General features: G+C 33.2%; 3 protein-coding genes across 4 annotated transcripts; 2 read left to right on the top strand and 1 right to left on the bottom strand.

Moving 5' to 3' along the window:
• Positions 1–1,904: 1,904 nt before the first annotated feature.
• On the top strand, positions 1,905–24,955 carry LSm3 (U6 snRNA-associated Sm-like protein LSm3). The gene is made up of 2 exons (XM_089090140.1): positions 1,905–2,010; positions 24,579–24,955. Exon 2 carries the CDS (start codon positions 24,580–24,582, stop codon positions 24,886–24,888), a length of 309 nt encoding a protein of 102 aa, XP_088946266.1. The 5' UTR covers positions 1,905–2,010; position 24,579; the 3' UTR covers positions 24,889–24,955.
• On the top strand, positions 1,918–11,348 carry EMC6 (ER membrane protein complex subunit 6). The gene is made up of 2 exons (XM_089090139.1): positions 1,918–2,010; positions 10,953–11,348. The coding sequence occupies exon 2, from the start codon at positions 10,957–10,959 to the stop codon at positions 11,296–11,298; it is 342 nt and encodes a 113-aa protein (XP_088946265.1). The 5' UTR covers positions 1,918–2,010; positions 10,953–10,956; the 3' UTR covers positions 11,299–11,348.
• LOC148951087 (uncharacterized) lies at positions 11,489–26,381 on the bottom strand. 2 transcript variants are annotated; one of them, XM_089090136.1, is made up of 4 exons: positions 26,271–26,381; positions 18,418–18,535; positions 13,806–13,926; positions 11,489–12,288 (listed from the first exon to the last, which is right to left on the bottom strand). In XM_089090136.1, exons 1-4 carry the CDS (start codon positions 26,346–26,348, stop codon positions 12,168–12,170), a joined length of 438 nt encoding a protein of 145 aa, XP_088946262.1. In that variant the 5' UTR covers positions 26,349–26,381; the 3' UTR covers positions 11,489–12,167. The 2 variants fall into 2 exon arrangements, with proteins under 2 accessions (XP_088946262.1, XP_088946263.1); XM_089090137.1 differs by lacking the exon at positions 26,271–26,381 and adding an exon at positions 22,210–22,368.
• Positions 26,382–26,920: the final 539 nt, after the last annotated feature.

The raw sequence follows: 26,920 nt of genomic DNA, 5'->3' as shown, positions 1-26,920 counted from the left end.
AAAATATTTCAAAGAATTGTTTTCAGTAAAGCGCCAATGACGCAGTAGGTTTTAGGCTTCTGCAGTGAGGCGATACCCAAACTGTTGTTTGTAGTTATTTTTTTTCGATTCAAGCTTGAGTTGCATATTCAATTTAAGTTTCACTCGTTTTAAGATTTATTTTTTGATTTACATTAATATATATGGTATGTTTGTTCGCATTGATTGTTTATTTTATTTCTGTTCGTTTTAAGTTTCATTTATATTTCAATAGCAAACTATTTGTTTTTGTTTTAAGATTGATTTTCATATTCAATCTAAGCATTACTCGCTTTAAGATCTATTTATTCATTTATACTATTAGGCCTACTTGTTGCATGTTTTTTGCTATGATTGTTTATTTAATTTCTGTTCATTTTGGGTTTCATTTATTCTTTAATAGTAATTTCTGGTCGTGTTGAGTTTGAATTTTAACATGTATTTTTATTTGCTGAGCTTAAGTTTAAAATTGCCTTTACTTTTCTTTGAAAAACTTATTTTTCGGAAAGTTTTTTTTTAATTAATTTAGCAAACACCCAGGTTGATTCAATTTACAGGTACACGAGTTGAAACAAATGGGACGTTTGGGAGATGGATATATATATATATATATATATATATATATATATATATATATATATATATATATATATATATATATATATATATATATATATATATATATATATATATATATATATATATATATATATATATATATATATATATATATATATATATATGTGATGATATATATATATATATATATATATATATATATATATATATATATATATATATATATATATATATATATATATATATATATATATATATATATATATATATATATATATATATATATATATATATATATATATATATATATATATATATATATATATATATATATATATAATTTGGGCTGTTTGTTTTGCATATTAGGGGGAGTTGAGGGTTAAGTATAGCGGGCTTGCATACACAATGTAACCTAACCCAACCAAAATACCAATTAAATATTTAATTAAAATATAGCTACAATGTAGTTTTTAACTGAGCCGTAGCTACTCCGTGCACAAGCTGCAATAAATCGGTTACTGTCCAATATTGCGAACCAAATTCTTGGTGGTTTCTGAATAATGGTCTAGTATCTTTGCTGTTTTTATATAGGATTAGGAACAGATGATACTGACAAAATAGCTGAAACTGTCAAAAGAGCAAAAATTTGATTATAGCCAAGGCTATACCCAAGCATTGAGGAGGAGGGGAAATTAGTTAACCCGGAATTTCCAATTTTATGCTTGGTTATTTCCAAGTATTATGGTCACTTTTATGCAACTGTAGCCCCCCTAAATTACATCCAAATCAATGACAAACCTAAAAAAAATAAGGCATACCTTGGCAGAACTTCAGAAAATGTACCCTGTGCATAACATGCACCTGATTTGTTTTATTCTTCCACATTCTCCAGGGTTTTGTTTAAAAAAGGTGAATGAAGATCAATTTAATGGTTCATTTTTATTTTTTTGCGTGAGAGCAGTGTCATTAAATATTGCTCGAAAGAAAAGTCCAAATTTCATCCGAATCAACCCAATTTTTTTTAGTGCCTGGGTTTTTTATACTGCAAAAGGTTCCAATGCTTAAGATTTAGAAAGGCGGAGGGGTTTCCAATTTTTTTTTTCTAAGATACAACAAAAGGTACCACTTAAAAGTTGGAGGGGTTGTTTTTAACAAGATTACACAAAAAGATATTTTTCAAAATCTACAGGCATCAACTTGCCCAACCCTCTTCTAAGTGTCACTCTTGATACCGAAATAAAGGCACCCTGCCTTTAAAAGGGACTTTCTTATCAAAAGTTACAAAAAGGTCACGTTTTTAAGAGTTTGGACGTTACGAAATTTTTCGGTCTGGTGGCAAACGTATCACGGTAATTGAAGAAGTGGAAACTCTCTCTTGACGCCACGGGATAGTCTATATAGCACTTTTGTCAGGTACCTAAGTATTTTTTTTTAAAGATTGATTTTTTATTCGCTAATGCTGGCCCATGGTCTGCAAGCTATTTTCCAGTAAACTTGTACCGGATCATGTGTATTTTGGTCATGTCTACTGCTTAGGGTCTTTTGCTGTCATGGAAAGCTGTTTGGCTAGATAGGTGAAATTAGGCCATTTTCAAAAATGATTCTCTGGGTGAAATTCTAGTAGGCCTATAGCTACTTTTTGCTATCTTGGAAAGGGATAAATCCAGGACTGAAAACATTCTCTGGGAAGGTATTGCCAAGCTTCTATGTTAGGCTAACCCTCTTCTAAGTCTTAGGAATTTGCCTACTTGACAGATCTATTACCTATTGAAATTTTTACAAAACAAAATTTTAACTTAATATTCAGCTATCAATTTCTTTTTCTCTGTTTTTAGTTCTGGAAATACAATTCCTGTTATTTGAGTAGAAGTTTAAGCCATATCAATGATTTTTTATTCTAAATTTAGGAAACATCTTTGAAGATCTTTGAAACCTAATAAATTGAGATTGAGCAAAGTTGCAAAGCTGAAAACAGTTTTCTTGTACTTCATGCAAGCAGAATAGGCCTATCTATTTTGCAAGGTTTCACCTTTTATAACACAAATATGTTGGTCAATATATACCAAATCATATTATTGAGTTATGACTAAAGTGATTACAACATTCGATGCCTTTTTTTATGCTGATTACAAATATAATAAGCATTTCTATTGTAAATGAATTTCAGCCCCCCCCCTATATATGCCGCTTCCGGGTTTGGGTCGGGTGGGTTAGGGGTAGCCTCAAGAGGGGGGGGGGGGGCTGAAATTCATTTCCAATAGAAATGCTTATTATATTTGTAATCAGCATAAAAAAAGGCATCAAATGGTGTATTCACTTTATTTGAAACTCAATAATATGATTTGGTATATATTGACCAATATTTTTGGCTACCAAATCATATTATTGACTTATAGACAAAGTGAAGATACCATTTGATGCCTTTTTTATACTCTTTCCAAATGTAAAAATCACTTTTGCCAAAAATGTATTTTACCCCCACCCCTAGCCTATATACTAATTCAGGGTATATATTTGCACATTCGGGGAGTGGGGTAAATTATAATTGTACCTCTTGGTTACACCAGAAATAAAATTTACCCCCACCCCTCTAATGTGCAAACATATTCACTGAATTTGTATATATAAGGGTTAGGATAAAATTCATTTCTTACAAAAATGATTTTTACATTTGTAAAGAGCATAAAAAAGGCATTGAATGGTATATTCACTTTGTTTGTAAGTCAATAATATGATCTGGTAGAAATTTACCATATTTTAAAGCTCATCAGAAATCACTGCCCTCTAGAGAGAGGAGTAAATATTGGTACTTCAAGATACCTTCCTAGGACATATTTTAGTCTGTAAAACCACCCCTAAAAGTTTCATTTTCCTAATCTAACCCCTCTCCAAGATATTAAAAAGTAGCTAAACTAGAATTTTACCAATCTTTGGCATATTTTTAGGCATTAGAAGGTTTTTCCAAGTAGGCCTACCAAACTTGGTACCAGTCTACAGTTACGCCCACTGAAAAGGGGTAAATTTTCTAATTAACTCACTGGGCTAATTCAGTGACTAAGAAATAGACATAGGCCTACCTTTAGAATCAGAATCTCATCCTGTATCTAAATATTACATTTATTTTTGTCCAAAATGAACTTTACCAACTAATATGCAAATATTGCCTATACCATGAATTGTATACAATGAATTTTCATTATTTTGACAAACTGTTAAATCAGCTCGAAGAACAGTGATTTATAGAGAATTCAGTCCACTCAGTTACTCAGGACATATGTTTGCACATCTGGTTTCTAGGTGAAATTCTTGTTCTAAAGGTATGTCTGTTTCTTAGCAATTTTATTGGTGAGTTAGTTAGAAAATTCACCCTTATATCATTCCTAAAAGCACTTCACTTTTTAACCCCCTCCTCCTCGAGTATGCAAATATATAGCTTAAATTATATGTTTCATACATTTTTCTATCATCACTCTTGTCTTCAAATAGTTTTAGCAGCAAAGAAGCAACACCAACAATATGTTTTTGCTCTTATTTTCTCTGAGGCCACCCAATATCCTCTGTAAATAATGAACAGGATCTTGGAGTCACCATTGACAATGCATTAAAATTCAGTACCCATTCTAAGAATTCTGCTGATGGTACTAGTTCAACTCTGAGGCTGGTCAAGTGTACTGTTTTCACTTTCTCCCCCAAAGCAATTAGTCCTTCTGTATAAAGGACTAGTTTGAACCAAGCTCAAAGTTGGAATGTCTCTAGCCTCCCCATATTTTAAAAAAGATATAAAAGTTTTGGAAGAAATACAGAGATATGCCACCAAAATGATATCTGGCATATGGGAACTTTCTTATCCTGCAAGACTAGCTAAGCTGAAACTTCCAACACTTGGGAGTTTCAACCCTTATACAGAAGAAATAGAGGGGGTGTCAATCTAATCTGCAAGTTAATGAAGGCCAACACACTTCCAGTATTATTTCCTATTGTTGGTCCTAATCCAAGAAACAGAGGTCACTGACTGAAACTTTTTACCCAGTGAATAAGATTCTAAAATTCTGCAGCAATAAAATGAAAGAATCTGCAACACACACCACTTTCTTGTAGTCATTAGAAGATAGTCTTGGTTCTGTACTTGCATCCCAAAACCATGAACCATAACCCCTGACATCATAGGTGCTCTAGTTGAGAATTTGAACACAGCAATCCTTGATACGCATAAGGAACTCCTGTGTCAGACCAAAACAGAGAAGTCTTGGATTGAAACAGATGTTTGGATTGGTCTTGTCATGTTTGATAGTCCAGGTTGTTGATTTTCAACAATTATGAGTTTTTTTGTTTTTTTTTTATCCTCTTGATCTTGTCATGTTTGATGGTCCAGGTGGTTAAACAAAAATGTCTTTTTGTTCAAACAACTTATCATTTTTCAACAATAGTAAATTTCTCTTTTTAAGGTCATTTTGTTTTATATAGCTTTGGAGAATTAAAAGTTATAAAAGCACTATCAATTGAAAACATCCAATTTCTTCATGTAACACTCATTTAAGTTTTAATTTAAAGGAAAAGTTTAATTTAAAACCCAAAATAGTAACTCTAGTTTATATATGATGAGGATATTTAATTTTTCCTATTGTTATTTATTGCTTTAATTGGTTGCAATTCTAAGATTCAATTGTTTCCTAACCAAAGATTCTTTTTTTGTGTTTCATTTTTGATTTGTTGTGATGCTTGTTGTTACAAGTTTTCTAACCTCATATTTTTTTTGTGCTTCATTTTTGTTTGTTATTAACTTAAACATTTTTTCCATGCCCTTTGCTTTAGCTGTTTCTATTGATCTTGTCATGTTTGATGGTCCAGGTTGTACATTTATAGAAGTTTTTTTTCAGATTGTTTTTTTTAGGCCAGAAAATCTCAGGGTACCAGTTTTCAAAAAAATAAAGATGGAGCCATTTTAAAAAAAATACTTATACACATAAATACTTAATTCCTTGTTTAAAGAGAGTAGATATATCACTCAGGCCCTGGCACTTGGCATGTAGTAGGGTTGTATATTTTGATTTTTAAATTATACATTAGCATATTTACCATGTTATTGTTTAGTCAAGTCATGAGGTAGGATATCAGCAATTTCAGTTGCATTAAGAAATTGTTATGTGCATTTAGTTCCTCCTTCCTGTTTATTCTTCCAAATATTATGCATTTTATAGAATTTGTATTCTCCTGGGATTTGTAGTGATTCCTGCTGTTGCTTCTCTTTTAACCATTTATTTCATTTACGATTTAATGTGAGCCTTGCTGTTGCTTGTCTTTTAACAGAAGATTACATTATCCATCAGTTTTATTTGTGGTATGTTGTGATGTTTTTTGGCAATTGTCTCCCAGCTACAGATCTTGATCCTCTTCACTTTGTTCATCATTACCTTAGATATATTTTTCATGCCTTTCGCTTTAGCTAATGGATTCATTGATTCTTTTGTATTATTTTGCATGACATCAACAATACCAAAAAACTTCTTTTTCAGCTTTTCCCCAGTAATTTTATTTTTCATTAAAAAGGCAATTGACACTATTGGAGTATGTTACAACATACTTTTATGGTATACAATTGCCCTGTCAAGTTGCTGAAGTTGTAGAAACCATAATCCTACACAGTTAAAATGATATAAGGCTGAAGTCTGTAGAAGAGAACAACATTCAAGGCCAAAATCAACCAGTAAGTGAGGAACTAAGAAAATTCAAGTTAAAAAATGTGATGATAACAAAATAAAAGCAGAAACAATTACCAAAAATGAAAATAATGAAATATGCCTCCATGCCATTTTAGAAAGGTTGTGTCAAAAGTACTGAGCTCAAGAAAAGCTCTCTGGACTGGAGTTGCTTCTTCTAAAAGGATTAGCAAAGCTTAGTGTTAAAGAAATTTGTCCTCCAGAAAATCAACAGGATCTAGAAGATTCAATAAGAAAGACAAAAGATTTTTTAAGAGAATCAGCTGTAGAACTGGTTCTAAGGCTAGAAGGTTTACTTTCTGAATTTTCAAATTCATTTTTTTTTAAATTTTGGTTACTATGGGCTTAAGCTAGCTCTTTACAAAGTTTCAGCAAGTGTCAAATATGATAATTGCATATTCATTTTATTTTTAAACAGCTCTCTATGATGTTCCAATGGTGATTTCCTCTATGATGTTGATAAAAAGTAGAGAAAAAAAGAGGACATCAGTGCTACCCATGGAAACCTGCTTGTTGTTCAAGCCAGGGGACTGCAAGTTTCCTGCATAGGGGGTTTGGCCATGGCAATTCTAATGTAGCCTGCATTTTGTTTCAATCCATCTCCATTTTTAGGGTGTTTCAGGCTATTTGTCAAAACTCCCTTAAATTTGTTTTCAAAATAATATTTTACCATTAAGACTAATTTTGATAAATAAAAGTTCAAATAAGGATAAAATCCTTTTAATCGACAACTCTGATATGCAGTGATGGTCACTGCATATGTAACCAAAATATCTGGTATTTTTGTGAATTTCTATCACTGTCTGTGAAACACTGTCAATTAAAACGATTTTATCCCTATTTGAACTTTTATTTATTATCATGGAAAGGCAGTTTGGTCTCCCGAATTATCTGAGACTAATTATGATAAATAGTTACCTTTCCTGGAATCAGCTATAAATGACAATTTTTTCTCACTTGCCTTTTTAAATACATTTTTAATATTTGGTTACTATGGGCCTCCTTTGCTATGTTGAAGAAGTGAATGAAGAAGTAAGACAAGTATTGTGGAAATTGCTGATAAACTGAAGCAAAAAAAAGATTCATACATTATGAACATAAAAGTGTGGCCATTTGATTCCCCATTTGACACTTTCCAAATACAATATTTGCTTTTATGACAGTTGAACTCCCTCCTAATAGTCCCAAATATAGTCCTAGGATATCTACAAAACTAAAAGAAGAAAAAATAAGAATTTTACTTTATAATATGTAACACAATTTTGTTAACCAGATTATTATGTTTATCCTATTGTTATCCACATTTTTAAATAATTTATTTATCCAACTAATGCCAATTCTTGTGCAATCAGATATGCCTTGGCTAATAATTTTGACAGATCAGGAATACAGCTACCCATTTACAAAAAAATACAAAGAACCAAGAGATGAAAACAATGGAGTAACACATTATTGTTTCATGGACTTGAAGCCTTTCATGTAAATCTTATTTGTTTTTCATCTAAATCGTGCACTTGTTTCAGCTTGATTCCTACTGGACAAGATGCCTATGTGTTGCAAACCAAAAAAAAAACAACTGTCTTGTCCATTTTTGCTAAAAAAAAAATAAATAAATAACACTATACATTGAAACAATTTATATGATCCTCTTGAATTATCGTCAGAATCAATCTGCTGGTAATCTCATCACTTGAAATTTCTTGGGAGCTATCAGACTTTTTTTTTTTGTTAAATCCTCAGTTCGAGTACAGACTTGCTTTGAATTACCTGTATACTGCAGGGAAACTGAAGTTGCTGGCTGGTTTTCATGGCTCTTGTATAACTTTTGGTATCAGGGGAAGGTGAGATGACTTTTGATGATACCTTATATGATGGATATTTTCGGTTCTTTTCATATCTAGGGATAGCTTGATAGAAAAGTAGGCTGAATCATTCTTGCTCATGTTAGCTGATATCAATTCAGGAGAGGATGTATTTTTTGCAAATCTCGAAGATATCTTTTTTGCTTGTATTCAGTGTATTGCCCCAAGGTGAGCTTGACAAATCATTCACAGATTTTTGTGATGGCCTCATCTGTGGCAAAGAAGATTTTCATTACCAAATCAAATGAGCTTGTTTTGAAATTACTTAATCTTGATGGAAGTGACAACTGCCTTGAAAAGCTTGTGCTTGGATCAAAATTTTGAGATAGCTATTTGATTGTGCCTAGTTGAAAGGTCCAATAACTATGCCTCTGGCAAAGACCTGCCCCCCCCCCCCCCCTCAGCGCCTGGGGAAAGGGTTGTAAGCTATGCAATTTGCACATTTTTACACATAGTATTTGATATTGGGAAAAATGCAGAAATTTTTCTGTGGTAATTTTCTGCAGGGGAGGTGGGTTTCCAGGGGGAAAATTTTCTATGGGGAGGATAGTTTCTTGGGGAATTTTCTAAGGCAAATTTTACATGACAGGGGAGGATTTCGTGGCTTTGAAAAATAGTCGGAAATTAAATAAAAAAAAACAAAACAAGTTTTTTGAAGTGAAAGTAACAAGCAACCAGAGGTGGTTTTAGGAGAGCAGGTGCAGCACCTGCCTGGGAGCAGAAAATTTAGGGGCACAAAATTTCAAATAAATAGTCTAGCAGTTATAATTGTTTTGTAATTTTGAAATTTTATTTTTATTAAAATAAAGTAGAGGCTACAGTTGGCAGCAAGTATAAGTGAATTGAATCAAAAATTTTCATTTTACCCATATCTTCATCACCATTTCCTTAAAATAAAAGTAAATAGACCAAATTTGATTGTATTTAATGCTAGAATTAATTTTGCAATATAGAGATGCCTATCATATGTAAGATTGCCTATCAAATATTATTAGTGTTTGCAATGTTGGTGGCCAGTAATGAGTGGTCGTTTAGTAAACTTAAATTAATATTAATGTACCTCAAATTGACTATGGGCCAGGAGCAACTAAATGATTTAGAGTTAATAGAAAGTAAATAGAGCATAGAGCATAATAGAGTTAATAGAGCATAGAATTCAAATAGTTAGAAGCAATCAATTTGGACAAGATAATTACTAACATTGCAGAGGCTACAGTGAGAAAACTCAGATTAAATGGATTTTTTTTAATAAATGAATTTTTTTTTAAATTGTTCTGAATTTTTTTTGGGAGAAAGGGGGAGGGGGGGGGGTTAATCAAGATTTTGCTCAAGTGCCAGGGAAACCAGAACCACTACTGCAATCAACAATAAAACTTAATCAAACACAAGTTATTCTTTATATAGCGGGGGGGGGGCTGCCTCCACAAGGGCCATTGAATTTGAATATGCTACATAATTTTTGTTTGTTTTAAGCACAGTTTATATAATTAGCAGTATGATCTTTCCCTATCTCACCCATTATAAAAACCCGGACCGAGGTGCGATTGCTCCAGAGAATGTATAAACCGGTATAAACATAAGCGGCATTAGATCTTTTCATGGGTAGACAAAGAATAATCACCTACGGAACAAGTACTGACAAAACCACTTGGCTGGCTCACCAATAAGTGGACAATAAGTGCAGAAATAAGTGAGAGGAGGTTTTTGTTCGCACCGAGAATGAAGATCCAGAAATCATCTGCGGTAAACTTACTGGATAATTATATAAACTGTGGTTTTAAGTTTTAAAAATTAGTTTTTTTTTATTTTAAATTGAAGCACGGTTTTAAAGTTTGCTTCTTCCTATGATAGTCTTTCTGTGATCATTTAATGTTAAAGAGCAACTCTAGAATATATCCAACATGCACTTTTTAACTTAATGATTTACCTATGCAGAACCATTAAACTCAAACAAGCACATTCAGTTTCAAAATACTGTGATAAAAATGTGGAACTTTAGTACACAGTGCAGGAGGTTGAGGAGGGGGGTTGGCAGTACTCCCTCCAATTATTGAGAAGTCTTTACATCTAATTAATTGAAAAAATGGGAATTAAACATAAAAAGTTTTTTCTTTAAGTTAAAGTAAAGAGTAACAATGATACTTAAAAACTTAAATTGTTTGAAATATGAGGAATTTTTCGCCTCCTCGTCTTTAAACTGAGATTTAAATTTGTACTTTCCTGAAAGCATTTGAGAGTGCAAAAATATATCCATTGATAATTGTAAGTGTTTTACTTACGAATTTTCATTTTAAATGTGAGAAATTAAAAAAATATTGTTTAAAGCAATTACAGACTAATGTCCCTTTCCATTCTTGAAGCTTTATGATAAAAATTCAAATTCCTCCCTCCCCCTCCTGACAAATTATTCTTGTTGTAAGACCATTTCTTTCCAGGGAACATACTCCTATGCTCCCTCACCCAAATATCCGAGTCATGTATGCGCTGGGGAGGGGGTAGGGATCCCTCTGATATTGGTCCAGTGAACCCCACCGTTTGGAAAAGAGGTTTGACCCCCCATCTCTAACCCATGTATATTGTGCAAAAAATATGGTTTATCTCTTAGATTTTCTTCACACAATTTAAGAAAATTTCCTTCATATCCTTATTATTCCATTCTTATGTGAGGTATTTTATTATTATATTTAATTATTTAAAGTAGAGTACATCAGGGAGCTAGTGATATCCTGTAGAATTTCAGTTACCAATTTGGTTACTGACCCTTTATGTTTTCCAGAAAGATGAGGACAAAATTAAGAACTGTTGAGAAAACTGGGGAACTTATTGGATACAGTGAATTAGCGATTAGAAATAATCATTCTGTGCTGGAATTCTACAGGACGTCTTTAGCTGCTTTAAGTGGTGTAGCTGCTGGGACAATTGGACTTACCAGTTGGAAAGGCTTTCTTTTCTACTTCATTTGTGCATTACTCTTGTCATTATATATTGTTGTGAAACACTGTTCTGGAAATAAGTTGACCTTTCTCAATAGGAGCTCAGTCATTACAAGTGGTCTGACAAGTGGTTGGATTACTTATATTTTATTTTGGACGTTCCTTTATGGAATGGTACATGTTTACTAGATCTCTTTTTCTAATGTTATTGTCCATCATAAATATAAGTATCATATCTGTACATTTCTTTGCATGTTTCAGAAGATATGTAGGTGATTTGATGAGACATTTCCAAAAATTTTCTTCCATTTGAACATTGTGTTCTGTGTTTAATGTACCAGTACTTCTGTCATAGGCTAGTCTACTCTGATATATTGCTATGTCATTGAAATTTAGGTTTTAATAAATGTTGTGTGTGAAAATTATGAAACTAGTCTTTTTTTCCAAAGTATATTTTTTGGCAGGTAATTTGTTTGGTTAAGGTTGTACTGTACCAAGGCATTTTAAGTAGAATAAGGGCGAATTCACACCTTTAAACATATCAGTGTAACAGTCAAATAATGGTAAATTTGCCATTTAAAAGAAATAGAAATGGCATTTTTGGTATTTCTTTGAAAAATTATCTTTTTGTTCTTTTTCAGAAACAGGCTATAAATTACTTTGTTGTTTCTTTTTTTTTTCTTTATCTGCATTTTCCATTCTTTTTCAGCAGAAACTTGTCTGTTAAATTCATCACATGATTTATGATAAATTCAACATGACGGAGTAGTTTTCATCAAGATCAACTTTCTTCTTGTTTCTAAAATTTTGCAAATCTGCTTATGCAAATGGTTTTTGATTGGTGACTTTAAACTTAATAATTCTTTATAATAATAATTTATTCATACATTAATGAAAAATTGTATGATGATTTTTGGGTTTTGTTTTCCTTGCTAGCAATAAAGAAACTAAACTAGAATGTATTATTTGAAATCAATAAAAATAAGTTTTTTAAATAGACATAGAGCAATGTTAAGAAAAATAATAATCAGCCTTTATTAAATAATGCCATATAAGGATTAATGAGTTCCTAGGTAGCTAAAAGATGTATTGTCGATTTCGTCAACATTTCTTTTTTGTGGGGAAACAACAGCCTCATGTTCATAGTAGTCGAATATTGACAGCAAGTCATTCAGGTACCTGAAATAGGAATAAATATGTATTAGGCTATATTACAAGTAAACAATCTCAATTAAATAACACCTTGTAAGATTTATGGGATGCAACAATTCTTACATAATAGTTCTTTTTATGTATGGCATTTATTTTTCACTCTTTCCATTAGTGCTTATTTTGATTAATTCAAAAAGTGCTCCCCTGTAATGGGCTTCTCATATTGTGAAGTCATGTTTCAAGTTTTTGTGATTTGTTTTTCTTTATAGCATAAATGTGTTAGATTACTGTTGGTTTTTTCCCTTGTAGCTTTAAAATAGAATTGAAAAAAATCACACTTTAATTGTTTTGTAGTTTACTCAGCTGAAGCCAAAAAAGCACCCTTGATTTTATTTGCATGGATTGAAAAACAGACTTGCAAAGAAGCTGGCTCTATATCTAGCAGTAATCTGCCTTTGTAGGCCTTTTGCTTCCCCTTTCCGTCCACTACAGTGGATAGCTGGGAGCTTCGGTCCTTTAGTTCTTGCACAGCGAATTTTTATGCAACGTCTTTATGGGGTTCCTATGGGCCATATTATTTTCCATGGTTTCAAGATTACTCTTCCAAAATTTTCACTGTTATTTAGCTTAAATGGTTTAGCTACTTTTTTCAGAATAAGGACACATATATACTTGATTATATCTTCAGTACCCTCTGCTTATGCATACCTATGAAAATCATATGCATTGCAACCTAAATCGCACGCTAACTACTAACTCACACCCTGGATGCGTCCGGAATCACACACACTCACATCCTGGAGAAGGGGGAGGCGCACGTACTCTACGATGGGACTAACTGGTCTACAGTGGTTGGTTTCAACAGTTTATCCCATTTTAGTAGCCCAATCTTGACTTCGAGGCAATTATTATCATACAGCATTATCTAGTAGAACAAGAAAGAAATATTAGTGATATAAAATGAATTTATTTCATACTGATGATCCCCTAGAGTTGTGACTTCTAGCGCTACCTAACATTTTAATAAGAATGCTTGATCTAAAAAGCAGTGTAAAAGCTAGTTCTCTGCAGGGTTGCCACGGACATTTCGTTACGAACAAGCAGCTAATGTTTTTACTAAAAAGGTACTATTGACATTAGAACACAACTATAGAATAATTGGATACTTTCAACAGTAACATTGATTAGACAGTGGAACAAAATTTAGCTAAGGAATCAACATTTTGTGTTCTAATAGAATTTTTATTTATTAATTAGAAAGGGAGTCACAATTTTTTCACTGCCTATAGGTTTAACAATGATTTTTGAAGCTTTCCTGTCCAAAATACCAAAAATTGAACCCAGAAATCTAAAAAAAAATAATGGATACCAGAATAAATCTAGTCAGATGTTTAATTTAGTGTTCTGAACTGCAATAAAAATTATAACTCACGTGTTAGTAATCTAATAGTTGTAACAACACAGTGTCTTTTTTTGGGAGGGGTTCTTCTGTGTTTTTCGTATTGTTACGTCAGAGACGTAAATATCTAAGTTTTTTCACATACCTGGATTCCAATTCCTTTGCGTCACTGTAAACACTTTCATATTGGGCATTTGATCCTTCCTCAGCTATTGCAGCTTGTAAGAGAATATGCAGTATATATTTTTGATTTTGTTTGACTTTTTCTGTAAACATAGGCAGATTTTCAGCAAAACTAGTGGGTTACACTTTCAAGAAATTTTGTTGCTCAGTTAAGCCAGTTTGAGCGAAACAGTGATAACTAAGCTACATGAATTTTTTTTTCTAAAGTAGGGCGTGATGCTGTTAACGAGCTGAATTACAATATGTTTAAGGAAGTTTGCCAAGTTCCCAACAAAGTAATCCGAAATAAGGTACCATCGTTAATATGCTACCAATAAAACGCAGAACCAAATATTTGTAAGAGCTTAAGTTGATTCAATTGTGACATTTCCCGGATTTTATGAACAAAATGGCACGAAATATATTTAACAAAAAAACAAATACTATACACGTACTAGTTCTGTAAAAAAAAGATCCTGGAAACTCACTTACGGTTAAGACGTATAAATAGTTAAAACTTAGACCATGAAAGTCAATACAAAGATTTTTAACACTATTCATCAAAAACAGTCAGTTGCGTCTCTATAGGAGGCAGAGGAGCATCACTAGCCAAAATACTTGGACTGGGTCAAGCTTGAAGATGTCGAAATTTTGTTGGTGTAGATGTCCTTCTGGTTGTGGCTCGAAGGATTAGTTTCTGACACATTGGAAGAAATACTTTATTTATTAAGTTGCCTGTATTGGAGACGATTTAAAGGATATTACATAGTAAAGTCTACAAATATTGAAATGTTTGTTAATCCAAAACTAATAACTGACTCGTATAACAAAAAGCAAATAAATTCAAACCATAGTTTGGTCTTTATAGCTCAAAAATTTTATTTAAGAAGGAATTTATTTGGTTTAACCCTATGATCATAGAGTTGTTAAGTGATCTTTTGGACTAGTCGAAGTATTTCCAAATGGTCTACGTTTGCTTTAGAACATTTGCTCACAGGGGGCCTAAAAAGAACTATCGAAAGTTTCCAAGGCGGAGGACGGTTAAAAATCCAAAATAGGTGTGTATATTTTTTTACAGGCATTGTTAGACAATTCTTGGGGGGGGGGGCGGGGGTATTTAATTTCATATATAATTTTAAATTGACCATTTTTATTGTGCTTACTCTACAAAGCAACACAAAAACCTGAAATTAAATGACATTCTAAACCAGGATTCAAAGAAAATCCCATGTTTTTCAAAATTATAAAGCGAAATATTATTTTATTCGTATCCATATTTTGATCAACGATTATACATCTGTTTAATTCAATGTTGTACTCGAATGAGTGTATCCGTCTTCTGAATCTAAAAGTGGCCCTTCTCCGATGGAGTCTAAATTGCGTTTCTTTCTTTCGGCTTTACGGAACTTAAGTGACCCGCCTGAAACTGAAATAAAACAAAATAAACACAAATAATACAAGAAAATATAGATATACCATTGAAGGAAATACGATCAACATTGTAGTATGTTTCCCGAAGTGTAGATGGGAACTTCGGTTTCCGATAAATTAATATTTAAAAATATTAAAAGACACAACAAGGGTCTGAAGTCCCCCCCCCCCCCAAGGTGCTTACTCGTCAACTCTTCTCTCTCTTTTATTATTTAAAATCTCTTCCTGTTAGGACTTCATACCTACGTACTTGAGACTGGTATTTTTGACTTGGTGCTTTGGGATATGATCGCTGTGAACATGGCCGAAATATCGCATTCTTGATTTTGTTTCTTTTCATGTTTTTTGAATTTTTATAATTTCAGAAATGGTAGCTTATACATAGCAGAGAATGACTTCTGATTTTAGATGACCAATATGCTGAAAATCAGATTTTTGTACAAGTAAATAAAAACAAGCTAGTTTTTCAACTGGAAGTAAGGAGCAACGTTAAAACTTTAAACGAAAAGAAATTATTCTGTATATGAGGGATACCCCCTCCTCAATACCTCGCTCTTTACGCTAAAGTTTTTGGCACTTTAAATAGCTGCAATTTCAATTAAACGGCCCTTGCGCTTCAGGAGTCGTTCTTAAAGGATCGGGAGAACTAAGTCAAAACATTATCGTAAAGAGTAGGGAAAAGAGAACAGAGCAGCCCTCCTCTGTTTGCTTTAAGTTTTAATGCTGCACCTTACTGAAAATTGAAGAAAACTTAAAAATTTCTGATCGTTTTTCAAATAAGGGCCAGAAATCCGCCTCTACCTTCTATTGAAAAATCCTCCCCGTAAAATTTTCCCGGGCAATTCGAACCTCGCTAAATATTCTCCCCGGGAAAATTCTCCCAACCATGCTAAAAATTCTCCCTCGCTAAAATTTCTCCCCCTGGAAAATTCTCCTAACTTTATAGATTTTTTTTTTTTATTTAGGTTCTGTTTTTTTTTTCAAGTCATACTGGAAATCCTCCCCCCCTCTGTGTAAAATTTTTTCCGGAAATTCTCCCCACCTAATGAAAAAAAAAATTGCGTAAAATCCCTCCTCGCGCGAAACTTCCCTAGACAATTCCTTTCCCGTAGGAAATTAACCCCGTGCAGCTCCCCCGGAATACATCCACATGTAGAATTGAGCTGTCAAAGAGAAAGTAAGACAAATAAAAAGATTTCCGTATATGAATTCTGACACATTCCTCTGTGCAAAATTCCCCTGGAACCTCTCCTCCCGGAAACTTTCCTCCCCACAGGAAATTCTTCCTGTTCAAAATCCCTTCGTCTCCAAAAAAAATGTCTGTTTATTTCCCCATAACGAATACTATGTGTAAGCAATGGGCAAATTTCATAACTTGTATCCCTCTCCCCTGGACCATTGGGGAGCCTTGGCATCCCCAGAGGTATCGTTATTGGATCTTTAAACTATGCTCAACAAAATGGCTATCTCAAAATTATGATTGGATGTCTTTGGGTAAAAGGGGTGTGGGGCGGGGAAGCTAGTTGACCTTCAATCTTTTTAGCTTCTTAAAAAGGGCACTAGAATTTTTATGTCCGTTTGAATGATTCTTCACCCAATCTTTTAGGACCATTGGTTCTATACGATCGCCCCTGAATAAAAAAACAACAACAAATGAACACGCTTCCGTGATCTTTCTTCTGGCAAAAAAAAAATCACCATATTGTAGATAGGAGCTTGAAACCTCCACTGTAGGGTTCTCTGATAAGCTGAATATGATGGTGTGATTTTTGTTAAGATCTCTTGACTTTTGAGGGCTGCCCCCCACCTTTTTGAAAATCTCGCAAATTTTTTTTTTTTTTTTTTTTTTTTTTTTTTTTTTTTTTTTTTATGGAAACTAAAATGACAGATTTCTAAAACTAATTCGTATAATATTGTTTGTAAATACTGGACAAGTCGCCAAAACAAGTGATAAGAAATATATAAGACCAAGATTTTTTGCGTACGACTCTTTATAATAATTCATCCTTTCTTCGGAAGTAGCCTTTGAAAAGAGGATAATATATTAGGAGTGTTTTATTAAACAAATAGATCCGGATTATTTGTAGATCAAGAATTATTTATAAAGGATGCTTCGAGCAACTAATTTTTATGCTAGATTGGAACGTCGGATCACGAACGCCGACTCGAATTGTAAATTTTTCTAAATGTTGTAATCAAATAGAATTTTTTGCAAATTCTTGATAGGGTAACATTCAGCTATTAGGATTGCACGAATAACAGATGAAAACTGAGATTTAAAAATATGTTAATAGGCAAATCTAATTAAATTACAGATGCTAACACTTTTGATGCACAACAAGTAGTTTATTATCTGAGAGAAAATGCTTAACGCAGAAAAGATGCACCACTTTCTTTTCCTTGTCAGAATTGCCTGCTGCTGAAAACTAATGGGGCTGATGGCGTAGAAAATTAAGCTCCCAAAGTCTAGTATATACCGTTTATCGGCTAAGATGGTTTTCTTAGTGAAAATTTTTTTATGGTTTTTATTTCAGGTGGGCTCTACTATTTTTCTTTCTGCGCATGTTTTTATTCGTTTAAAAATCGAACGTTTAATTCACGAAGAAGTTAGACTATGACTTCTATTTCCGAAACAGTTCTGCCTCGATTCATAAACGATGCTCTGACGCACGGACACACGGTAAAGTTAGTCAAGATCCAACTGGGGCATCAAAACCATTGTTCGTTATTAAGGTTCCGAAGCCCAAATGTTGGGATAAAGACGGGAATAATATATGCAAATGAAAATGGCGTTTGTATTTCTGTTCTTGCAGAGTAGTTTATACCTCATACCCCTTAATTTTAGGAATATCTTCTGATTTTGGTGGGCATGAACCTTGTGAGAGTGTGTTTTTATTTTTGTGTATTTACTGTATGAATGAAGCATTTTAACTTTCTATATTCTAAGATAATAAGGTTTCTTTGCCAAGAACGATTTAACTGTATTTTCTTTAATTCCAATGGGAAAAATGAATTAATACTCGGATTTTTTGGTTTCCCAACAGTGTCAAAATGGTGAAGAAGGTCCGTAACCTGAGGCTCAGCTACATTTATCGTGACAAACGTTCAAGACAAAGAAAAATTTTCATTGTAATTTTTAAAAACAAATAAGAAAAAGAATTTACCATTCGCTAAACTTCCTGGGCCATTAATCTCTTTCTCTTCCATATGCAGCGACTTTTGGGCTAAACCAATGTAGGGTTCTTGCACACCTGAATATATCGTTCTGCTTTGGGCCAAGTTCTGAAAAGTAAAGCATACCATCTTACGAGTTCAGCCTTCTATAAAGTAAGAGGGTGTATCACTCGCTTTTTTTATATTTAATGGGCTAAAAGTCAAAAATACTTCTTTAACAGGTCTCTTTCCACTGGTCGTATTTGTCGAGGTACTATTAATTTAAAGATGTAGGAAAGACCTGCCGCAATTTGAACGAAAAAGTTTCAGTATCTACTTCATCTCAAATACAGTGTAATTTTTTATATCATCTACTTTACTCGAAGTTCAAGTGACATAATTGAGGTACACATAAAGTTAAACTCAAAGGAGTGTGACAAAATGGACGTTTTCTGTCAAAAAAGCCTTTGTTTCAAACATTAGGCTCCGCCTTCACTACTTTTTGGAGGCTTAATCGCTCTTAGAAAAATTTATGTGAATTTTGGTTAGACGTTTAATCCTTAGTATTTGAAATTTTTATCTTTGTTTTATACATAAGGATGTGCAAATATGGTAAACGAATAAATGATTCTACAGGGAAGCTTGCAGCTTTACCGTAACCATGGCATGAATGAAGTTTCATTCTGCCACCTCTACTGTGTGCATTGATGTTCTCATTATTATTTACTAATTTCATTGGTTTAGCATAATAGTAGCCAAATAATACTTGACTGTTTAGAAAACAAACTGCTAAATTATTCTAATGATACAAACCGGATCAATGATTAAATTCATGTTATTAAAATGCTTAGTATTTTTAAGATTGGTGTTATAATATACACTGTATTATTAAAATTCTGTAACTAAAAAACGAAGTGGCAGAAGGCTCTCTTGATTTCTGAGATACATTTTCTTTTGTGGATAATGTCTTTCTAAGATACTGGTGAAATTTATTTTAGCATAAAAACAAGAAATGACCACTAGCTTTAGTTATTTCTCAGGTATGTATATAAAAATAAGTTTAAACTGTCGAGTTCAAGGAATTAAAAAAACAGCTTGCGCATACTTTAGTTTCATATTTAAACAACCAACCTTGACCTAATACCTTATCCCCTCAAGATTGGTCGATTTGGCTCCTATTTTGAAAAATGTTTACCTAAAAAGGTAGATTTTCTCGTATTTTCTATGGTGATCACTGATCTTTCTGGGAGGTAAAAAACACAAAAAAGTGCACTTTTGGCCAGAAAGTTGAAAACTGTCCGATTGAGTTGAATTAAGTTTTACATTTGGCTCAGTTGAAAATTTAGTTTCATATTCAAAAAGCTAGCCTAGACCAACAATCGTTTTTTTTTGTGTCTCGCCACGAACATAAATTCTGAGAAACCTCTTACCAAAGCTTAACACAGAAGCAACAATGCTAATCCTCCCTTTCCTTATATTTCCACTTTATTATTCTTTGCGTTTCAAGTCATAATGGATCTCTCGTTGCTATTCTGTACTTTCTTAGACATGATTATCATTTGAGTCTTTTGTGGGGGTGGATTTAAGGTACCGTTTGTTTACCTTAGTCGTAAGGCCCTGACTTGAATTTGAATGCTGATTCTGAAATATAGGAATAAATACAAAATTGAATGATATCCAAGTTATCTCAGCCACTTTTCTTACCAACTGTCGCTGAGCAAAATTTCTAAAATCAATGATGGAAAGTCTGGACTAGGGTTTCCTACCAGGGGTGCCTGTACCCCTGGCGTGCGAAACTCTAAAGAAACAAGAGTATTGATAACCATAGACACATAAAGAGAATTTAATTTTGATGCTCATTCAAGATATATAAATAAATCAAGTTTAATGTTACCCATCAAAAGCTACGAGCCTAAAAAAATTTAACCAATTTTTGAAAAAGGGGAGAAACAACCCCAAAAGATCAAGCTATCTTAATGAAAATAACACTATCAGATACAGCATATCAGAGAACCCAGCTATAGAGGTTCCAAGTTCCTATAAACAAAAATATGGAATTTTGCAATTTTTTGGCCACAAGAAAGATCACGGATGCGTGTTTTTTTTTTTTTTTTTTTTTTTTTTTTTTTTTTTTTTTTTTTTTTGAACAATTGGAACAAAAGGACAAAATTTAGCGTAAAGAGTGAGGTGTTCAAGAAGGGGCAGTCCACCTTATAAACGTAAACATTTCTGTCTGTTTGAAGTTGTAATGCTGCTCCATAGTTTCAGTTTTAAAAAAAACTTTTTTTTTAATTTAATTTTAAAAGAAGTCAAGATCGTGTTGAAATACTCGATGGGGTGCTGATTTCAGAAAAGTTTCGGAATCTCCCAGTTTTGACTAGCTACTCTATGGTGCTAGCTTTATTTTATTGGTACTACTAGTAGGTCATTGGGATACTAAGCTGCCTGGAGCAAGTACAGCTTGACACCCTCCTTCTCGGTCCAATCGGTTCTACGCTTTCCCCTTTACTCCCTCTTGGGAAGGTTCAGTTCATTTAAATCCTTCCTCATGATCTTCTACCAATCCATTTTGGAACGACCAGCTATTTGTTTGGCCCCAGATGGATGACCAGAACGCGCGACAATCTATCACCCACGATCCGTAAAACTTGACCTGCTTATTATAACGTGTATTTTTTTTATTATTATTATTATAACCTTAGGAAGTAGGTTGAACTATGTTAAAGGCGCCTCTTTTTTTTATATAAGATCGGTCAAATAAGCACCTATCGGCAGACAATTCCTTTGGAAAATATCCAACATATAATCCTTAATTTTTCGAAGGGCTCACGCTTTAGAGCTAGGCATGACCTCTGTCGTTACCATGACTTTCAGTATTGTAATTTTAGTTGCAAGTTTATATTCCTATTCTTTAAAACTTTTTTCAATTGGGAAAAAACACCCTGCGGCTTGGTATCTACTTTTTGCATATTCACTGTATCCACCATCTTGACTAATAATGCTCCTCAATTAGCCTACGTGAAGCTATATACTTGATAGATTTTCTCGTTACCTAACTTCTGCTCTTCACCATCAACTATTCCTGGTCTAAGTGACTAAACTCTTCTTAACATTGAAACCTTAAGAAAGCTTCTGAACTTCTTAACTTAAATTTTTTTTTTACCTTTTCTCTCACCCTGAACTCTCAAATCATGGATTCAAATCATGTGTTTGATCTAAGTCTAGGATTGTTTTACCTTCCTGTTTGATACCATGCTCTCCCATAGCCTTTATTGCGTTCCTTAGGAGAAACCTAGCCCATTCCTTTATTGTGTTCCTTAGGGAAATCCCAAACTATCTAAAAAAAAAAAAAATGGAACGGTTTCAGCCTTTTGTGCTTAGTTGTTGCCTTATTATAACCACCATCAGTTGGGTATTGCTAAACTATACAATTATCCCAATCAATAGTGTGTTTGTGCTTAGTAAGACCTCCCTGTCCCTAGGTACTTGGCTGACCCAGATGTTCTGGTCCAATGCAAAATGTTGTTTTCACCCTACTTAATATATAGAAAAGATTGAAAACTGCTTTATAGTTTAATCATTCCAGGCTGGAAGGACATTAATTTTGTGTCTAAAACCTGCCTTCTAGATCGTTCCTCTACAAGCTATCTTGTGACCAAGGGTACATTTTTTGCACTACATCTACAAGGGTAATATATGGACTCAGCCATATGACTTACCACCATCAGTTGTCTGTTGCTAAACTATAAAATTGCTGTCACTGTACGGTGCATCTGAGCATAGTAAGGTCTGAGAAAACTTACACTCTGAGACCGAGTTGGTGTTATTATCCTTGATGTTACACAGAAAAACAAATTAACGAAAATTCCAACTTTCAACATTGTTTATGTCTTATTGTCACTGTGAACTTTCTTTATATACTTAGCCATTTGCTCATCACAGTCTTTATATAGCCAGCGGGAGAAAAAAATTACGATAGTACCAATGAAATTGTTTGATTTTATTTATTTTTTCTTCAGTGGTTAGGAAACAATCATTACGAAATATAGCTTTTAAATAGAAATATGTTTGAACTTCACTATCTGATTCCAAGAAGTACGCAGTCCAAATCTGATAAGGACTGTCATTTCTAGTTATTTAATCAGGTATTTGACTTACACCTTTACTACAAATGTATCTTCAGAATTAAAAAATATTGGTAAGCTGTGTAAAAATTGGTAAATGGAACATTGTTAAATTGTTCCATCAATTGGCATTTGTGTTATTGTGGAAGTCTGTAGATCCTAAATTTTTGGTTTTAATCGTTTAATACTAACCTTCTCTGATCTAATGGTTTGTTAAAGGCCCGTAATAGTGCTTATTTACAAGTAAATATCGTAAAGATTATATTTAATAAGATAATAAAGTGGAACCAAATTCCGTCTGGCGTGACTCTTCATTTATAATATGGAAAACTGGGTATCCTAGGAGGAAAAGTGGAGAAATTTTTTTTTAAATACTAGTAAATAATGGAGTTTTATTTTCCTTTCTTTTTCCTTTTCTTTTCAAAAATAAGCCTTTACAAGTATTAATAATTAAATGTTTTAATCCAAATACATGTTTTGTGTCCATCCTGTCATTCGTAGTTTCACGTACGGGACAACGAGTTTAGGCCTGCCCAGACAGAAGACAAGTAGTATATTATACCCATTTTGAAACGTATTATCTATAAATGTGTCAAAATAAAGTCATTTTAATTAGCGAAATATGTGTATGTGAAAACATTGGTATAATAGTTCTAAGAACCATCACTAGATTGCCGTTTTTCTTCTTATTATTTTTTTTTACCTTCTAAACAGTTGTGTATCTTTCCACGAATACTTACACATGTTGATATCTTGGATTTTTACTATAACAATTGTATGAATTGATTTTGTTACACTTGATTCTGATTCTGTGACACTTTTCTTCTTATTTTCCAAAAAACAAACTCAGCTTTAATTTCTGTATATGTAACACATTTTGTATATTTTGTTATTAACGAAGAACTGTCTAAGCCTCAATATTTACGTTAGTTGAGAGAACGTCTAACAAAACAGTAATAATAAGAATTAGAAAAATATTAAAATGTGTCACCAGAAAGGAATTAAGTTGGTGGAAAATTACAAGATGATACAAGTTAGAGGGAAAATTCAGCATAGCCTACTGGGCTAGCATGTTTCCGAAGATATTTTCAAGAAACCGACAAAAGAATTTGCTAATATTGTACATTATATATATATATATATATATATATATATATATATATATATATATATATATATATATATATATATATATATATAAACCATTTTCTCTTGATGTCTCACGAGCTATCTTAAATTAGGGTAAATTAGCTGGAGGAAAATCCTGATGAGCTACTTCTTGGCATTTTTACATCAACTACTCCAAAAACGATTGTTATGATGGGAGATGCTGTGTTGTAGGTAATGGAAGTGGGGCGCTAATGTCGCAAATAGAAGTGCTTAGTGTTTGGTTTTTATTTTAAAATGTTTGTAGTTAGATGTACCATATGTAATTACAATTTTTTTTATGACCCTTAGCTATTCCAATAAAAATTATATTATTATAATTATAAGAATTAGAATAGGCTTTTAAACAGCCTAGTATTTGACTGACGTTACAGTTTTGTAATTACTGTAAAACAAGGGAGTTGGTAACCAAACTGGCCATCCGCGATGCACGCTCGACAAGACCAGTTTGTACATTTTTTTTTCACCGTATAAAAAAATACCCTACTAAATCACAATTGCTAAATCACAATTTACTGTAAAACAAGGGAGTTGGTAACCAAACTGGCCACCGGCGATGCACGATCGACAAGACCAGTTTGTACATTTTTTTTTACCGTATAAAAAATACCCTGCTAAATCACAATTTCAAGTTATTTGATTTGTATGGAACGGCAGTCTACAATAAAATCTATGATATATATATATATATATATATATATATATATATATATATATATATATATATATATATATATATATATATATATATATATTTTATTGTAGACTCAGCCGGTCCATACAAATCAAATAACTTGAAATTGTGATTTAGCGGGAATTTTTTTGAACGGTGAAGAAATAAATGTACAAACTGGCAGTACAATTGTGAATTCTTATTCCAGAATGGCAGAAGATGGCGAGCCAGCTGCAGCGATGGTTGTAGAAGAGCCTCTTGATCTTGTACGCTTAAGCCTCGACGAAAGGATTTATGTAAAATTGCGAGGGGACAGGGAACTTCGAGGACGACTCCATGCGTATGATCAACACTTGAACATGGTACTGGGAGATGTAGAAGAGACTGTTACATCAGTTGAGGTTGATGAAGAAACATATGAAGAGATCTATAGAACAACGAAGCGCAATATACCAATGCTTTTTGTGCGCGGTGATGGTGTTATTCTGGTGTCACCACCTTCAAGAACTGGAGCGTAAATAATCGTCTATTCATGGCATTTCTATTTGGAATCATGTATGAAATAAATTTAACATTTATTTTTAAGACTTTTATGTTCTTTCTTTTTCTGGATCGGATATGTCCTAAAAAAATGTCATAGCCAATCAACGCCGCTTTTGTTTAGATTTTGCTGCTCAAGGTATCCGTTCTCTCTTAAACTTCTAGGTTTATTAAAATTTCCCTAAGAGTTAGTACGAATCCCCAAGATGGAACAGAAAAAGGTTTTCACAGTAAATAGTGAATTGCTATTAGAAGCCAATTTAACCTTACTAGAACACAGAAGCAAACACAATAAGTTTTGAAACCATCAAACTATCTTAATTCTGAACATTCTATCTTGTTTCTCCTACGAAGGTAGTCGATTTGGCTGGTGAACCACTTTTACTTCTATCAGCATAGTTATATACTAAATGTATATTGTCTTCCTGATTTTCTTTTTCCTAGTAATAACGCTACTCTTGTCCCATTGGTTATCCTGTCCTGCTCTCACTTGTACCAAGCAAAATTCCCCTAGTCTTAAGTAACTGGTCAAAAAATATATACTGAATCCTACCCTGTGAGGCCTATTTTAAAGTAATATGTAACTAAACAAAGGCTTAGCCTTGTTCTAAGCAATGCAGACTCATTAGTTACTGCGTTGGGGCTTTCAACGGTTCCTCACGGTGACACTGTAGTTCCACCTAAAATATTCTAGGGCACCCATTCACAAGTATTGGTTGTAAAAAAAAGGTACTTTCGTTACAAAGAGATATGTTTTAAACAAAGCTCAATTTTTAAAGGCGAATTTTCAGGAATAAAATATTAACAGAATTTTTTTGGCACAATTGACACGATTACGGGATTTTCGGTGGTGTCATGGTACCCAGTTTTGACAAAACATCTCTACTAACTTACTTTACTGTTGACGGGAACTAGATGCTGCTCTGCCTCACCCGGCATCCATAGTTTCACCAACAGAATGTTTTTACGATGCACGGTCCTGTGCACAAGCTTCAGCATGGTGTCAGCCAGTCACTGTCCTAGAGCCGACCGAAGAGGCGAAAGTGTCGAAGTCACTTAAGGGCTTTTTCACTACTGAAAATCATATTTTTTTTTTCTGCTCCACGGAACTACGAAAACTACTGCTCAACGGAATAAATTTGTTCTTTTGGCACTAATTGAGCTATGCCATGTTACTACACTCTTTTAACCTCTTTTAACACTCTGTTACTACGCTCGAGCTGCATGAATTGTAACCTTCGATGGAATAGCATTTAAAAAATTTAAATTGTTTGAATTAAATAGCATTAGAAGAACGATTTGAACCCTGACAAATAATTTTTCAATATGTATGAACTAAGGTGAAGCCTGAGAAACTTACATTCTGAGATTCAGCCGGGATTATCACTCTTGATGTTACACATATAAATATAGTTGTAAGAATTGCCAATTTGAACATGATCACCTAAATATACATATATCTTATTGCCTCCGTAAGCGATTCCTATCTATTCATCCTTTTGCAATTCTCCGGCGTTATATAGCCGCAGAAGAAAAAGCGCAATTGTAGTAATCAGTTTTATGACGGTACTTTTTCTCATTAGAAAATCAAATTGGTCGACAAAGTTCAATATTTTTCTATTAAATAAGACTAATTAGTAGAGCTTGGAATTTGTAAATTATTTATTCAATTCCGAATCCTAGATTCTTGCATTTTGTACTTCGACTCTCACACCCAAAGTTAAGGAGAACCGACTCTTCCCTAATTTTCAAGATACGACTCTAGCTACTGTTTTTCAATAACATCAAATCTGAAATTTACTTTTTAATATACAAATAAAGAGCGATTAAAGTTTGAATCGAACGAAAATTGCCAAATTTTAGAGGGCTGCCACTCCCTCAACTTCTCACGAACTATCGCTGCATAAAAAAAGTAAAACTAAAGTTAGTTTTTAATATCACTCTTTACTTCTGTTTGAAAAATATGTTTTTATTTAATCTGCTATTTGACCTGTAGGAGCCTGGGCTACC

This window comes from Artemia sp. Qi Xiang Cuo, chromosome 6, assembly GCF_049724085.1.
Source record: "Artemia sp. Qi Xiang Cuo chromosome 6, ASM4972408v1, whole genome shotgun sequence".
Classification (NCBI taxonomy): domain Eukaryota; kingdom Metazoa; phylum Arthropoda; class Branchiopoda; order Anostraca; family Artemiidae; genus Artemia; species Artemia sp. Qi Xiang Cuo.
This window is presented reverse-complemented; position numbering and strand designations above follow the sequence as displayed.

Excerpts from the sequence above, each read along its gene's own strand:
- EMC6 (XM_089090139.1), top strand. The coding sequence starts at position 10,957 with ATGAGGACAAAATTAAGAACTGTTGAGAAAACTGGGGAACTTATTGGA.
- LSm3 (XM_089090140.1), top strand. The coding sequence starts at position 24,580 with ATGGCAGAAGATGGCGAGCCAGCTGCAGCGATGGTTGTAGAAGAGCCT.
- LOC148951087 (XM_089090136.1), bottom strand. The coding sequence starts at position 26,348 with ATGTTCAAATTGGCAATTCTTACAACTATATTTATATGTGTAACATCA. Across the intron at positions 18,536-26,270 it reads TCCCGGCTGAATCTCAGAAT|AACTTGGCCCAAAGCAGAAC; the intron begins GTAAGTTTCTCA and ends TTTACTTTTCAG. Across the intron at positions 12,289-13,805 it reads GCAAAGGAATTGGAATCCAG|GTACCTGAATGACTTGCTGT; the intron begins GTATGTGAAAAA and ends TTCCTATTTCAG.